Consider the following 14,793-nt stretch of genomic DNA (forward strand, 5'->3'; position numbering starts at 1 on the left):
CTAATGATTGTTTTGATTTTCTAAATGAAGCATGTGATGAGATCCTCATCTTGGGCAAGTGGGAAGGAGAGTCAGGAAAGGAAGGAAGGAGTGAGAGAGGGAATTTGAGAGTGGGGTTATGAACTTGCTAGAAAAATACAGTAACACTGCTGGGCTCCTCTGATTTGTGGTCATGAATCTATAATCAAGTCTGTCCAATCATGTGATTTTTTTTTTCTATTTCTACCAGCTCTTCTGATGTAGGAAGAGAAAAGGCAAAGAGATATTTGAACTCAACCAGGAATGTAGTTTAGGCAAGTGAGAACAATAGGCAAAAGAGCAATGTTGTTGAAAGTTTTACCGGAGAATGATTACTATGGTCCAGATAATCAGAGTAAGGATGGACATGAATACAGAAAGGGTACTGTTTTTCAGATTTTGAAATATCTGCAGTACACTTAACAGCTGAGCATCCCCAATTCAAAAATCTGAAGACTGAAATGCCCTAGTGAGCATTTCCTTTGCATGTTATGTTCGTGCTCAAAAAGTTTCAGATTTTGGAGCATTTTGGATTTTCAGAGAAGAGATAGTCAACCTTTACTTATAATTTATTAAAGAAATACAGCTAGTTTAAGTTTTTTTCCTGAGGAACCTGTAACTTTAAACAGAAAATTACTACAATGTACATGTTGAAACTTAAGTTAATATATCATTTCTTTATTATGACTCAAAATTATTTTCATCTGTATTATTTTAAATTAAGTATTCGCAAAACACAACATGGGAATACTTAATAACACTGTATTAACTCTATCAATTATCTACCCATAATTTACGCAAAGATTTTAAGTTTTCTCCCCCATCATCACCTAAGACACTTCTAATTTTTTATAATTAGCTGACACATTTTCATACAGTACCAATTAATATTAGCCTAATTAAACTAAGTCAAATATGGCCAAAAATAATCATCATGCATTTACAAAACAATTAGAATATTATTTGCCATTCAGCATCAACTTTTATTGAGCACCTCCTATATTCCAGAACCAAAAACATGTTTGTTCCTTAAAGCCACCCTTTAAGGTAAGTAATAGTATCTTCTACTTAACAGATGAGAAAACTTAAGAATCAGACTGATAGAACTTCCTCAATATCATAGGCAGAAACATAATTATATTGACTGCCAATTTTAAGAAAACATCTATTTGTCATATTTGTGTCATTACTACAGTCTTTGCTTTTACAGTTTTCTTAAAATCATGTGAATATAAACAGTATTTTTATTTACATTACCATCACTTCTCTTTCCTAAGAGAAATTCTTTGTTTCCCTAATATCATGACCACTTATGTATAATTTCTTGCTTATAAATTTTAATAAAATATACATAAGTGGGAATGTACAGTATTAAGTATTACTCTATTATTCTGGAATTTAACAATGAACAAGCACATATTTTAAAAGCCACACCTACTAAGAAACAGATACAAACTGTGATTTCTAAAATATACCTATATTTAAAATTAACCTCATTAAAATTTTTGGTTTATAAATATAACTGTATAAATACAGAACATTTAGAAGCTTAGATGACTATGTATTTGATGGTTAGCCACATATAAGTTACTGAAAGACATACTCTTTCAAGTTTGAAGTACCTCTCCTAAGAACTGGGCTAATGGGTGGTTCCTTTAGTTCAACTGGCATAAAATTATAAAAGTTCTATCTTGGCCAGGCGCAGTAGCTCATGCCTATAATCCCAGCACTTTGGGAGGCTGAGGCAGGTGGATCACCTGGGGTCAGGAGTTCAAGACCAGCCAGGCCAACATGGTGAAACCCCGTTTCGACTAAAAATACAGAAATAAGCCGGATGTGGTTGTGTGCACCTGTAATCCCAGCTACTCGGGAGGCTGAGGCAGGAGAATCACTTCAACCCGGGAGGCAGAGGCTGCAGTGAGCTGAGATCGGGCCACGGCACTCTAGCCTGGGTTACAGAGTGAGACTCCATCTCTCCATCTAAAAAAAAAAAAAAAAGTTTTATCTTCCTTTCTATTACAGATATATAACTGTAATATATAACTATAGCCAAAAGGTCAAACACTACAGAATTCAATAAATATTGAAAATAATACATAGTTAATATCATCAAATTCTAGCCAACTTCTAGTATTAAGTATGCATTATCTTATAGAAAATGTGTTCTAATAGAAGTATCTTAATAAAAAGGGAAGGCTCTATAAAGAACCAATCAGAAATCTGTAAGTGCTTATTTTACAAATTAGGGACTGAGGCACAATCGTAAGTAACTTGCCCAAGTCATATGCCAGTGGTAGACCCAGGACTGATTCCTGAACCTGACTTCTAATCTGTGCTCTTTGACCACTTCTTTGTTTTCTCATGTTATAACTGAATCCTTTTATGTGCTAAGTTTTAATTTGGAAAAGTATCAAGTAACAAAACTGCTTTTCTTTCCAGCCCAACTCTGTTTTTCTTAAATGAGCATTACAAGAATAGGATATAGTTCATAACTTTACAACACTGTCATAGGTTCATTAAGATGAGAACTTTATACAGGAAAAAGTTTACATGTAGTTTGCTTTGGCTGGAAAAAGCTTATTTAACAGTCATAGTTTTAAAACCTAGTTATTCTATATCATAGTAACTTCATATGTTGTAAAATGGTTTTCTATAATCTTGACATTTTCTTCAGATAGCCAGTTTTCCTGCTTTAACTGCCTTACAAGAGCTTCCAAAGACTTCAGTCTACCTAGAGTTTGTTGCTCTTTTAACTCTAGAAGAGTTATCTTTGAATGTAGCTTAGAGACTTTCTGCCAAAGATGTTCCTTATTTATATCTTGTCTGCAGTAAGAATGTTCGATTTGTAAAACTTCTGTCCCATAGTCTACATCCTTATACAAGGAGTCTTCGATGTCTATGTCTTCCATTTCCATAGTTTCTTTTTGGGTAGATATAAAAGAATTAACTGAAGGTTTAGAATTTTCTGCAGGTACAAAAATGGCAATAACAGATTCTTTACTTGTATTTAATTCTTCAACTGTTTGATTAATTGTGCTGAATAAGAACGGATTTTCCTGTGCTGACTTTATTTCCATGGAATTACTTGTGAAGTTTGGATTAGCAAGATGATTGGTAGTTACTTCAAGAACGTCTTGGGTTTCCAAAGATTGATGAATACTTTCTGAATTTGAAGTTGTCAAAGTAATGGTTGTAGAATTCAGATCCTCAAAACATGTGTGAAAATCACCTATACCTGTATCTTGGTAAACTGATGTTTCCAAGGTAGATTCTGGTTTCCCAGTATGTTGTTTAACTAGATTAAGAGTTAACATGTTATTTTGTATACTTCCTGTTTTGGGAGCTGGTGGCTTTACCAAGGAAGATGAATGAAGTAATTCTGGGTGTTGAGGGGGCACATTTGTGTTAACTATATTTTTCTTTGTCTCATTTAATACAAATGATTCTTCTGACTTGGCTTTTGGGCATACTTCTTTCTCATCTTCCAAGTTTTTCTTCTGGGATTTTTTTTTAGAAGGGTCTTTTCCCTAGAAAATAATATTTTCATGTTCTGAAAAAGAAGACCTTTACTGGCTTATTATGCTAGTGCTATTTAATTATAATTTTGAGCACTACAAGGCCAAGCAATTTAGTTAACAAAAAAAAAGTTCTAAGTACATACACCTTAAAGTGTTTTCTAAAAAACATTAATCCCATTCAATATACGACAGAAACATTTGAGATCATTCAAAAGACTAGTATATTGGGAGGCCAAGGCGGGCAGATCACCTGAGGTCAGGAGTTCAAGACCAGCCTGGCTAACATGGTGAAACCCCCATCCCTACTAAAAATACAAAAATTAGCCGGGCGTGGTGGCAGGCGCCTGTAATCCCAGCTACTCAGGAGGCTGAGGCAGGAGAATCACTTGAACCTGGGAGGCAGAGGTTGCAGTGAGCTGAGATCGTGCCACTGCACTCCAGCCAGGGTGAGAGAATGAGACCTTGTCTCACACACACAAAAAAGAAAGTATAAAAAATAAAACTCATGAACTTGTGTTAATAACTTAATAATGTATATCTCTTGCTTCTCTTAAGCTGTGCTTCATGACTTCAATTTTTTTTAAATTATCACTTTTAGTAAAAGCACAAGTTAGTGCTCCCTTTTTTCCAAGTATCTGCTTACCCAAGTTATAGTTCCCTCCTACTCTCCCACCTGATCACCTGCCACCCTGCAATCTGCCACTCTGCTCAGCATTACCCCTCTCCCATACTGCAATACCTGATTGTCTTCAGGCAAAGAAAATATTGTTGGAACTGCAGTTTGTTTTAAATATCGAATACCCCATCTGATGTCAAGAGAGTCAGGAGTAAAATGGTCACTACATAGAAACTGGTATTTACTGGGAACCCATGAATCTCGCTTCATATTCTTTAACCACTTTTCCAGTCTTTCTTTGTCATGTAGAGGAAATCTGGAATTTAAAAAAAAAAAGAAGAAAAAAAGGAAAACTTTGCTATATTTTTACAACTTTGCCAAATTCCAACCCCATATATCTGGGTAACCTATGCATCAAGTAAGTGCTACAAGAGGAAGGCAACCATCCCTACCAAATAAGAGTATCTTCATCACAACTAGTACCATTATCATCTCTGCAGTAAGAGGCCTAAGGTGTAAGACATGTAGCCAAGGCTCTTATCTGGTAAGAGCTGAACATAATTCAGAGTCCCTTCAAGTAAAATATATGTGTTCCTATAAAGGACAAAATCTATTTGTATTTTCTATGGATTATGTTCCATTTTTATATTGCTGTACAGTTTGCCTAGAACTAGAAAAGAGCTTTGTATAAATTATAAATTCCTGTTCAAATGTATTTCATAATACCACCTCAAGTCAAATGGCTTGTTGTCTACAATTCAAGGCAGCATTAAGCTTTACAATTGATGTTAATATTTAAAAAAATAAGTAGATTGTTCAAACAAATGATTTCAAACAAATGATTCAGCTGAAAGAGTACTGAAAATAATCTCTTTACTAGCATCAGCTTTAATTCTATCTATATGTAATCCAGTCTAATAGTACTACACTTCTATAACTAATGAACTGGGAACTCCAAAATTCAAGTTCTGAAGGAGAAACTCTGATACAAGAATGAAACATGTTAAAAGGGACAGTCTCAGATATTTTACATAAAACAAATCAAATACAAATGGCAAGACAGTGCTGTATACATTTTGTTCCTGTACCTGACAATAACCTGGATTTAGAGTTGGTGCTAACATTACAATGTATGGCAGAATTTGATAGAAAATTTTTCCTATCAATCTAAAAAGGTTTGGGTCAAAGTATACAAAACAATATTTGAAAATGGTTTATATTTCATTTGATAATTTTCCAAGAACACAGTCCAAGACACCACATAATTTCCTGTTTATAAGAATAGTAATAATATAAGGTTTCTCATATAAAATGTAGCTGTTATACATTCCCTTCCCCCAATCCCAAACATTTAGCTTATGTTTTGTAGTAGCATCATTTTTTTCCCCCTTAAATTCTGTTAACTTTTTAAGATGCCACGGAAAGTCTGGGTACTCTTTTTTTTAATCCTGATATCCTCATATGGAAAAAATCAGATAAATTACCTTTGGAAATTCTAATCACAGAAACAATATTAATCATGTTTTAAAAATACTTTAACTTTACAAATATTAGGTTGTAAGTATGACAAGTATAACCAGAAAAGGAATTTTAAAGGCAAACAAATTTTCTTTTAGAGGACCTGACTACTTCTGGCCATTGGTAAATTCATTTCTCTTGTCACAACTGAAATGATATAGGCCTTTTACAATAATGCTTTTTACCGTAAATTCATGTATATGGATGCTGTTTGCACATTATTTCCACTGTACCTATATGCTAAGTTATCAACTCATTAAAAAAATACTTTGTGAATATCCTTATTGGTAACTGGATTGTATTGCTTCCCCAACAGGTAAATCTTTAAGAAATCTTGATCATGTTTCCTGAATAAATTATATCTTTATATTGGTTCAATTCATTTGATAATTTTGTTTCATTGTCTTATGTAATTCCCCCAAAAGCATAAGATAATCACAGTACAGACTGGACACTATATTAACTGAATTCCCAAATTCATATATATTTAAACTACAGTTTGCTGTAGTGTTAACATGAGTAAATTCAATTCAAGTTTGGCGCTACTGGAGAATAAAACTAAATTTTTATTTTGTGGATTACACACAAAATTTTTTTTTAAAACCCTAGAAATAATACCACTTTTACCAAATTCACATTTTCAGTGAAAAAAAATCTTTACAATTCACTTGCATTATTTTTTCCTTCCTAAAAAGTTACTGTAAGGTCCACAAAGGTTAGTTAAAAATTTTAGTGTGGAGTTACACCCCATCTCCAATATCAAAGGCCAAATAAATCTGGGAAATACGAGGTTAAATCAAGTTCAACATGATCTTTTGCTACAAACATTCTCAGAGGTAGAGCCATTAGTACAGTAATATTTTCCTATAAACTGAAAGTGGATTAGATTGTTTTCCTCCCCCAAACATCTCTCTGCATCTTGAGGCAGGGCTTCAAGGCAGACAATCTGGAAATATTGCCATGGATTGTGAATTACTCGGGGTTATCAGTTTTGTTTTCGAGTCGGAGTTTCGCTCTTGTCGCCCAGGCTGTGGTGCAATGGTGCGATCTCGGCTCACCTCAACCTCCACCTCCCGGTTCAAGTGATTCTCCCGCCTCAGTCTCCCGAGTAGCTGAGATCACAGACATGCACCACCACGCCCGGCTAATTTTGTATTTTTAGTAGAGAAGGGGTTTCTCCATGTTGGTCAGGCTGGTCTCGAACTCCCGACCTCAGGTGATCTGCCCGCCTCGGCCTCCCAAAGTACTGGGATTATAGGCGTGAGCCGCGGCGCCTGGTGGGGTTATCAGTTTTTTTTTTCCCCCCCATTAATTAAAATACTGGAAAGCAGTTGAATCATTAGTGAATAAGTCCTTCAGGTCTAAAGTAAAATGGGCACAAAACAACGGCTGAAAATCTGAACCAGGTTAGATCTAAACGAATTGTTTTCAAATACAAGAAAAAATGGAAATGCAGTATTTTAAATATGTTGCTTTTCATGTGTTATTAGTCAGGTAAGCACTATTAACATCTCCGCGTTATAGATGAGATATGTGAGACACCAAAGCTTAATTTCCAAGAGGTCATTAAGTTACAAAGTAGTGGAACCAGGATCTAGCATTGAAGCCTGGACCCCTACTTATTATACGACACTGCTTTTCTGCACTTCTGAATAAAAATCAGTGCTTCAATAGTTTCATGGAAATATATTGTGGCTCTAGTAATTCTGAATAACAGAATAAAACCTTGCTCTCTGCAGAGTATCTACAATGGCTCTGACACTAAACTTTCAAGGTCGGTTACCTAATCATTCTGGGCCTCGGTTTTCTCAGGAGAAAAGTGGGATGAAATTATACCTATGGGACCTAACTCGCAGGGGGTGTAAGTTAACTTTGCGTGCACCTTTCCACCGCGCAGGTTACACGTATCTTAAAATGGTGGTTAATGTTGTTCAATGAAATGAGATCACCAGAGGTGGGGAAAAGACTCTGAAAACCACAGAAGCCCGCGCAAACTTTGCTGTTTTAACTGTTAACACCCAAACAGACTCCTGGGCCTCGCCACCAGCCCGCAGTCCTCGCGCAGGAAGGGCATTGCTAGTAAACTAAACTAGCGCCTTCCCCGCGTCTTCCCGCGGGCGACGGGCCACGTACGGAGTAGCTGAGGACTCACTGGCAGAGCGGACAGGAGACACCCAAGTCCAAAGGCCACAGGTCCAACGCCTCACGGCTAGGCTGACACTTCTGCTCCACAGACAACTTACGGATAAAAACTCAGCTTCCGGTCTTTATTGTTTCGTCCCCGGCGGTTCTTACAACAAATCGCTGCGCAATAGCGGGGCATCATTCGGGTGAGGCCCCGGGAAACCCGGGTCGGCGACGGGCGCAGGGGAGCCCTCCTCACTGAGCGTGCGCCACAGATCCAGGCCTCTCGAGCCACTGCGCCTGCGCTGGCATCCGCCGGGAAGGCCGCCTGGTCTATCGACTCACTTCCGCCTCCGCCGATTTAAGCACCGCCTTTTCGGGGGTTGGGGCCGGAAGTGGCGCACAGCCCTAGCGGCAACAACAGTTTTCCACGTGCGCGTAGGGCGCCGGGGTCACGTGGGGAGGCAGAAGCCAATGGGGAAGCGTTTCGTGTAGGTCTTCTGAGGTGGTGGCGCCAGCGGCTGCCTGCTGTCCGTGAGAAGCTGGCTGAGAGGGCACCGGCGACGAGGGGGGAGCGCTAGGTCGGTGTTGGACCGAGATTAGGGCGCGCGCCAGCTCCGGGAGGCCGCGGTGAGAGGCCGGGCCCGAGCAGCCGACCCGAGCCGATCGTCAGGGTTGCCAGCGCCTCTGTGGAGGAGCAGCAGTAGTCGGAGAGTGCAGGTGAGGGACGAGGCCGGGGTCGTGGGGAGGGGAGTTCGGAGGGTAGCCCAGACCTGTCTTTGTGAGCTGAATTGGCCTCCGTGTCCGCCACGGTCGCCGCAGGGTTAAGGGACTGCATGTTTTGGGCCGAGAGAATAGAAAAACGGAGAGAGCCGCCTCACAGAATCGTGTTTTGGGTTGTGCCGCTGGCTTTCACGGGCGCCGGATTAGAGTCCGGTTCTCAGGCAGCCTCTACGGCGGGGCCTGGGCGGGCAGGGAAGGTGCCTCGCCTTTAGGTGAAGGTTGGACGGTCCAGCCCAGCCGGCCACCGAGGCTGGGGAATAAGGCACGGGCTGCTGGCTGGCGGGGCCGTCTTGGGGATGAGAAGTCTGTACAATACAAAACTAGTCAGCTCAAAAAAAAAAAAAAAAATCATTAGATGTCCACCTTGAGACCGTGGAATAACGTCTACTGAACCAGTGAGGCGCCTCCCTGTCAGTTTTAGATCCGCCCTTTGACTAGGGAGCAACCTGCAATTGACGCAGCGTCCATGGGACACACTCTTGTTTATGTTCCTTAAACCGAGAGGTGGTACTTGATCCTTGGTACCCGTAACTACGAGTAACTCTCTGGAAATAAGTAATCTACCTGCCTGCTAATTACTCTTAGGAAAGGCCACTGGAGAGGAAACTAGGCAATTTCCACAAACCGTAGTGTTTTTCGTCAGCCTTGTTATGGCATCATAGGTTACTAAGGACCCTGGTGGTACCGTATTCAAAAAAACAGGATCCATCCCTTCGTTTTGAATCTCAAGTCATTAAGTACGTATTGTCAAGAATTCTAAGCTAACATTTCTTTAATAGTTTAAAGGTAAGAGAAATATTTTAACTGTTGAGAAGTGTGAAAGTAAGAATCTGCCTTAACCACAGTAGAAACTGTCAAAGTTCATTTTTCTGGCAGCTGTAGGAGAAATCTTAAATTCTGTTCATCATGAGTTTTAAACAATATTTAGCCACGCTTCCTGGTTAAACATTTGGGATCTTAACATTTGGGAAAAAGACAACATTCTAGTATTGTCAGTATTAATATTGTGATATTAAGATTCTCTACTTGCAGTCCTTGGCTCACCTGTTGAAATGAAAGCTGAATTTTTAGAGAGAGATTAATACTAATTTACATATGCTGGGCTATTTACCTTGGTGCTCCACCGTTTTTTTTTTTGTTTAATTTTTTTTCTGTGAAGTTAAATACATTATTACTTTCAGGGTATGAATTCTTGAAAGGAAGGTTGGGATCTTATTTGATTTTCTTTTTTTTTCCTTCAATGCTTGCATTTGATGAATCTTCAATATAAACTGGTTAAAAATCAGTTATTGAAAATTTTGTATCTCCTTTGTGTATGGCCAGAGTATTAGTGGACAAAGCCAGGGATTATTTTTGTTCTCAATAAGGTTAAGCCAGTTTGGGAGTTATAAAACTGTAAGTGAAATTACGTGTGAACAGGTACACGATACTGTATGCTTAACATTTTGATTCTGCATTAGGTTTACCTTGTGTTGGATTTCTTTTAAAAGAAAAAAGTTTTAAGATTAGCTCCATCCATAACATTTTTTTCTTCTTTTCTATTTTAGGATATTAGAAATGGCTACTCCCCAGTCACTTTTCATCTTTGCAATCTGCATTTTAATGATAACAGAATTAATTCTGGCCTCAAAAAGCTACTATGATATCTTAGGTGTGCCAAAATCGGCATCAGAGCGCCAAATCAAGAAGGCCTTTCACAAGTTGGCCATGAAGTACCACCCTGACAAAAATAAGAGCCCGGATGCTGAAGCAAAATTCAGAGAGATTGCAGAAGGTAAATAAATGCCAATCTCTGAAGTGTCATGACTATTAACTAGTAAGGAGAATGATAGGTGGAGTGGGATTTATGTATAGATATTGCATGATTCCCTAAGATTATTTTCTTATTACAGATGCTTTGATTCCTGAATAAATACATGAAAGAATAATAGATAATTTTATTGGTATACATATCTAAACATATTGAAAATCTATTATTCTATGTTATTTATAAGATCACTGTTGTTTCTATGACAAAAAGAATTTTAGGTACCCCAAATTCTTATCAACTAACTTATGAAACAGAATATTTTACCATTTTAAACATTAAATACTTAAAAATTAAACTAGACTCTAAAGTGCTTTATTCACTTGATCTGCGTTTCAAAGCCATATTTGTCTTTAAAAAAAAAATTGAAACAAATTTTGATTTCGGACTAGCTGTAAAACAAATTGCACCTGTGAGCATTCAGTAATTGTTGGGTGAAGGTAACTGAGCAGGGAGTTAGAATTAAACATTTACTTAAGCAAGGAGGTGCAAAATCTTAATTTCTATTAATTGGTTATAGTTGATGGTTTAATTTTTTAATACAATTAATGATTTCACACAAATAATATGAAACTTAAAGAACTCTGTAATTGTTGCCCACGTGTTTATTTGTAGTAATGATAGCATTTAATAACTATTTATTGAGTATTATAGATGGCATTGTGCCAACTGCTGATAATACAGCAGTTAATAAGACAGTTTCTACCTTGTTTTATAAGTTCGATTAACTTGATGCTTTTATTTGTAGTGTTTTGCTTTTATTTCTGTTGTGAAATTCTTCCCTAAAATAATAATATTCAGTTCACTTACTTGAAGAGATTTGAATGTATGTAATTTTGAAGATTTTATCTTCAGTTACTAAAAATATTTTTATCTCTTTCAGCATATGAAACACTCTCAGATGCTAATAGACGAAAAGAGTATGATACACTTGGACACACTGCTTTTACTAATGGTAAAGGACAAAGGGGTAGTGGAAGTTCTTTTGAGCAGTCATTTAACTTCAATTTTGATGACTTATTTAAAGACTTTGGCTTTTTTGGTCAAAACCAAAACACTCGATCCAAGAAGCATTTTGAAAATCATTTCCAGACACGCCAGGATGGTTCCAGTAGACAAAGGCATCATTTCCAAGAGTTTTCTTTTGGAGCTGGATTATTTGATGACATGTTTGAAGATATGGAGAAAATGTTTTCTTTTAGTGGTTTTGACTCTACCAATCGGCATACAGTACAGACTGAAAATAGATTTCATGGATCTAGCAAGCACTGCAGGACTGTCACTCAACGAAGAGGAAATATGGTTACCACATACACTGACTGTTCAGGACAGTAGTTCTTTTTCTGTTCTCACTAAATCCAACTAGTTGACTCTTCCTCATTATCTTTGATGCTAAACAATTTTCTGTGAACTATTTTGACAAGTGCATGATTTCACTTTAAACAATTTGATATAGCTATTAAATATATTTAAGGGTTTTTTTTTTTGACAAATTCAGCAACATTCAACTAGTGGACAAAATGCTAATTATTTCCCTGATTAGGAAAGTTTCTTTAAAAAACACATTATTTTGCCTAGTTCTTTTTCTCTACCTGCCCTTGGGCTCACTAATGTCACCAGTTTCATTACCAAGAAAAGATTGAGTTTACCTGATTAAACTTTAAAAGTTATTGTAGATTTAAGTTGTGTGAACCTAATGATTTTTGCAGTTAAACCTTTACTAATTGAAAGTTGCATGTTCTGTAACATCTGTGACTTGGGTTGCAGAATGTACATGAAACTGTATAATTGAGTCATTCAGCAAAGGAGAACAGTATCTTGGTTAATTGCTACTGAAAGGTTGAGAAAGGGATGGTTTCATATTTACCACAACACTCTGCCTTTCTACAGTAGAACTGGGGTAAAGGAAATGGTTTTATTGCCCATAGTCATTTAGGCTGGAAAAGAGTTGAAAACTTATGAAATATTGCCAAGAGATTGTCATATGTTTGGTCCCAGGCTAAAAGTGATTTTGTAGTGTTGAAATCATAGCTACTTATATATCTTTTCACATTTCTTTCTTAGTTGTAGGCACTCTTAGGTCTTAATACGGATTTATGTGTTTGTGTGTGTAGTTTCTCCTCTCGCTACTCATCTTTATCTAGAGATTGACTAATACCTCATTCTGTTTGTAAAACCAGCCAGTAATTTCTGTGCAACCTTATTATGTGCAATATTTTTAAATCGTGAGAAATGTGTGCTTTTGTTTTCAGATAGACTTATTTCTTTAGTTCTGCACTTTTCCATATTATACTCCATATGAGTATTAATCCTATGGATACATATTAAAACAAATGTCTCATACAACATTGTTTGTGAGAGAAATATAAATATTTACAACCTGATATTCATTGTTGTTTTATTGTTAAACGTTTATTATGCAACTCTGGAGGTATAGAGGGCATATAAGCTATGGGACATATGCTGATCGCAGGCTATATTCATGAAGTTGCTTTTGACTAACCTGAAAACTCTGATAGGATTTTGTTTGTCATTTGGTAATTTCTACTGCATTCTTCTGTCACAAATTTTGATAGCTTGAAGATACTTTTAATTATAATTTTGTTGTGTTTGTTTGCTAGGAGCAAGCGTTCCTGCTCCCAGTTCTTTCTTCTTTAGGTCTGGTTGGGAGAAAGCAGAAACTTTACATAAAGCCGTATTTCTTAATCATCTTTAATTTGAAACTTAAGAAAATGAAGTTATTCTGTTATATTTATGTAACTTATTTCCTGGAAGTTATATCTACTAGTTTTGTTTGATAATAAAATTAGCGATACCTTGAATTTTGGGCTGAGGATTATCTGTAGCCTATTAAAAAAAATCAAGTTTTGAGACATTACAGTAATATATAAAGCAGAAGAGTGTGGATTGGGAAATAAATGAGAAAAACCACAATCAGGATGTCCTGGAGAAGCTTTAAGGATTGGATCTGGGTGAGGTTGTAGAATTCATTCATACTAAATTTATTGGAGAACTGCATTGGAAAGCTCTGCTGTTTGCTGCTTCCTCCAGGTAAACAGTTGTTAACAAAAGTAACTTTTTCCTCAGGCAAAGGACTAAACAAGTCTTGAAAGAAAGCGGTTATTTGGGGGAAGACTTCCCAGTTGAGAGTATTAGGGTGTGAGGTGAAGGCAGAATAGAGGTGAAGTGAATTTTCACTTGAAGGTCAAGAGGGTGCTGGTGAGAAATGGCAGCACTCCCAGAGTAAAGCCTCCTTATGTTGGCTTGGTGGGAAACAACTCTGTATGCAGACCACATACTTACCTGTGGGTACCTGCTGGTTAAAAAACCCTGACAATTTAGCTGGGTGTGATGGCATGCACCTGTAGTCCCAGCTACTCTGGAAGCTGAGGTGGGAGGATCACTTGAGCTCAGGAGTTTAAGGCTGCAGTGAGCTGTGATTGGCCACTGCCTGGCAATTTACTGAGAACCGTCGCTCCTATTCAAAAGAGGTTTAATACAGACACATAACTTTCTCAGCTATCTGTGCAATTTGATCTAATCCTTCATAAATATACTGATGTCCAAAGAATGTCAGACATTTAAGGAAAACTGACAGCTAGGAAAAGAAGCCCTAATGAGTAGCCCTGACAATATAATTCAGAGATTGAAAGAATTTAAGATTCTAGTATCAGATTTTTTAAATAGAATATTGCATCAACAAATACAGTTCTTGTCTTAACCTGTTTACTTCAGGATTTCTTTAATGATGGTGTCAGAACAGATGAAGTAATGTGAACTCACATTTGGTTTACAATTACATCTAATAGCCAAAGCCAATGGGAGGTAACAGATGTGTGGTACAGGTGTTCCCTACTATGCAGGCCTACTTTGTCCTGTGAAATTCATATTCTTCCTCGTATCTCAACTTTGTTACTCAACTTCCTCACAAACTTCTCTCCAGAGGTTGCCCTAATGTGGAGCTACCTAAATAATTTATTGTGCAGTTCTGTTTACTGTTATTCATTATGATACACCATAAGGGGTGAGCAGGACGGTGGGGGTGATTGCATTCTTGTGGAAAAAGACAAGCAATAATCATATGAATAAATTATAAACTGATAAAGCATGGAGAAAGAAAATGTAGCACAGGAGAGGAGAATTGGGAGAGCAGGCAGGTTGAGGATGTGTTGCCATTTTTGACAGGATTGTCAGTGTTGGCCTCATTGAGAAGGTAAATTTGAGCAGACTTGAAGGGAATTGTTTGTACAGAAGGTGGAAGCATATGTGGGAAGTTGTAGGAATGGCAAAGAAGTGAGCATAACTGGAGGCCAGTGAGCAAACCAGAGTAGTAGAAGATGAATTCATAAAGATAAGAGGGGTTGAAAGCAGATCACCTAGGGCCTTGCCAACCTTTGTAAAGGATTTGA

At 37.4% G+C, this 14,793-nt stretch overlaps 2 protein-coding genes across 6 annotated transcripts; one reads left to right on the forward strand and one right to left on the reverse strand.

Annotated features, from left to right (window-relative positions):
* Positions 1–977: 977 nt before the first annotated feature.
* On the reverse strand, positions 978–8,191 carry THAP5 (THAP domain containing 5). Of its 3 annotated transcripts, none has more exons than XM_025378312.1 (3): positions 7,914–8,191; positions 4,398–4,468; positions 978–3,545 (listed from the first exon to the last, which is right to left on the reverse strand). In XM_025378312.1, exon 3 carries the CDS (start codon positions 3,330–3,332, stop codon positions 2,631–2,633), a length of 702 nt encoding a protein of 233 aa, XP_025234097.1. In that variant the 5' UTR covers positions 3,333–3,545; positions 4,398–4,468; positions 7,914–8,191; the 3' UTR covers positions 978–2,630. The 3 variants fall into 3 exon arrangements, with proteins under 3 accessions (XP_025234097.1, XP_025234096.1, XP_025234098.1); XM_025378311.1 differs by having other exon boundaries at positions 4,276–4,468; XM_025378313.1 differs by lacking the exon at positions 4,398–4,468.
* On the forward strand, positions 7,992–13,206 carry DNAJB9 (DnaJ heat shock protein family (Hsp40) member B9). Of its 3 annotated transcripts, none has more exons than XM_025378315.1 (3): positions 7,992–8,514; positions 10,125–10,351; positions 11,268–13,206. In XM_025378315.1, exons 2-3 carry the CDS (start codon positions 10,135–10,137, stop codon positions 11,717–11,719), a joined length of 669 nt encoding a protein of 222 aa, XP_025234100.1. In that variant the 5' UTR covers positions 7,992–8,514; positions 10,125–10,134; the 3' UTR covers positions 11,720–13,206. The 3 variants fall into 3 exon arrangements, with proteins under 3 accessions (XP_025234100.1, XP_025234099.1, XP_025234101.1); XM_025378314.1 differs by having other exon boundaries at positions 8,034–8,285; XM_025378316.1 differs by having other exon boundaries at positions 8,322–8,398.
* The last annotated feature ends 1,587 nt before the right edge of the window (positions 13,207–14,793 follow it).

Source organism: Theropithecus gelada, chromosome 3, assembly GCF_003255815.1.
Source record: "Theropithecus gelada isolate Dixy chromosome 3, Tgel_1.0, whole genome shotgun sequence".
NCBI lineage: Eukaryota > Metazoa > Chordata > Mammalia > Primates > Cercopithecidae > Theropithecus > Theropithecus gelada.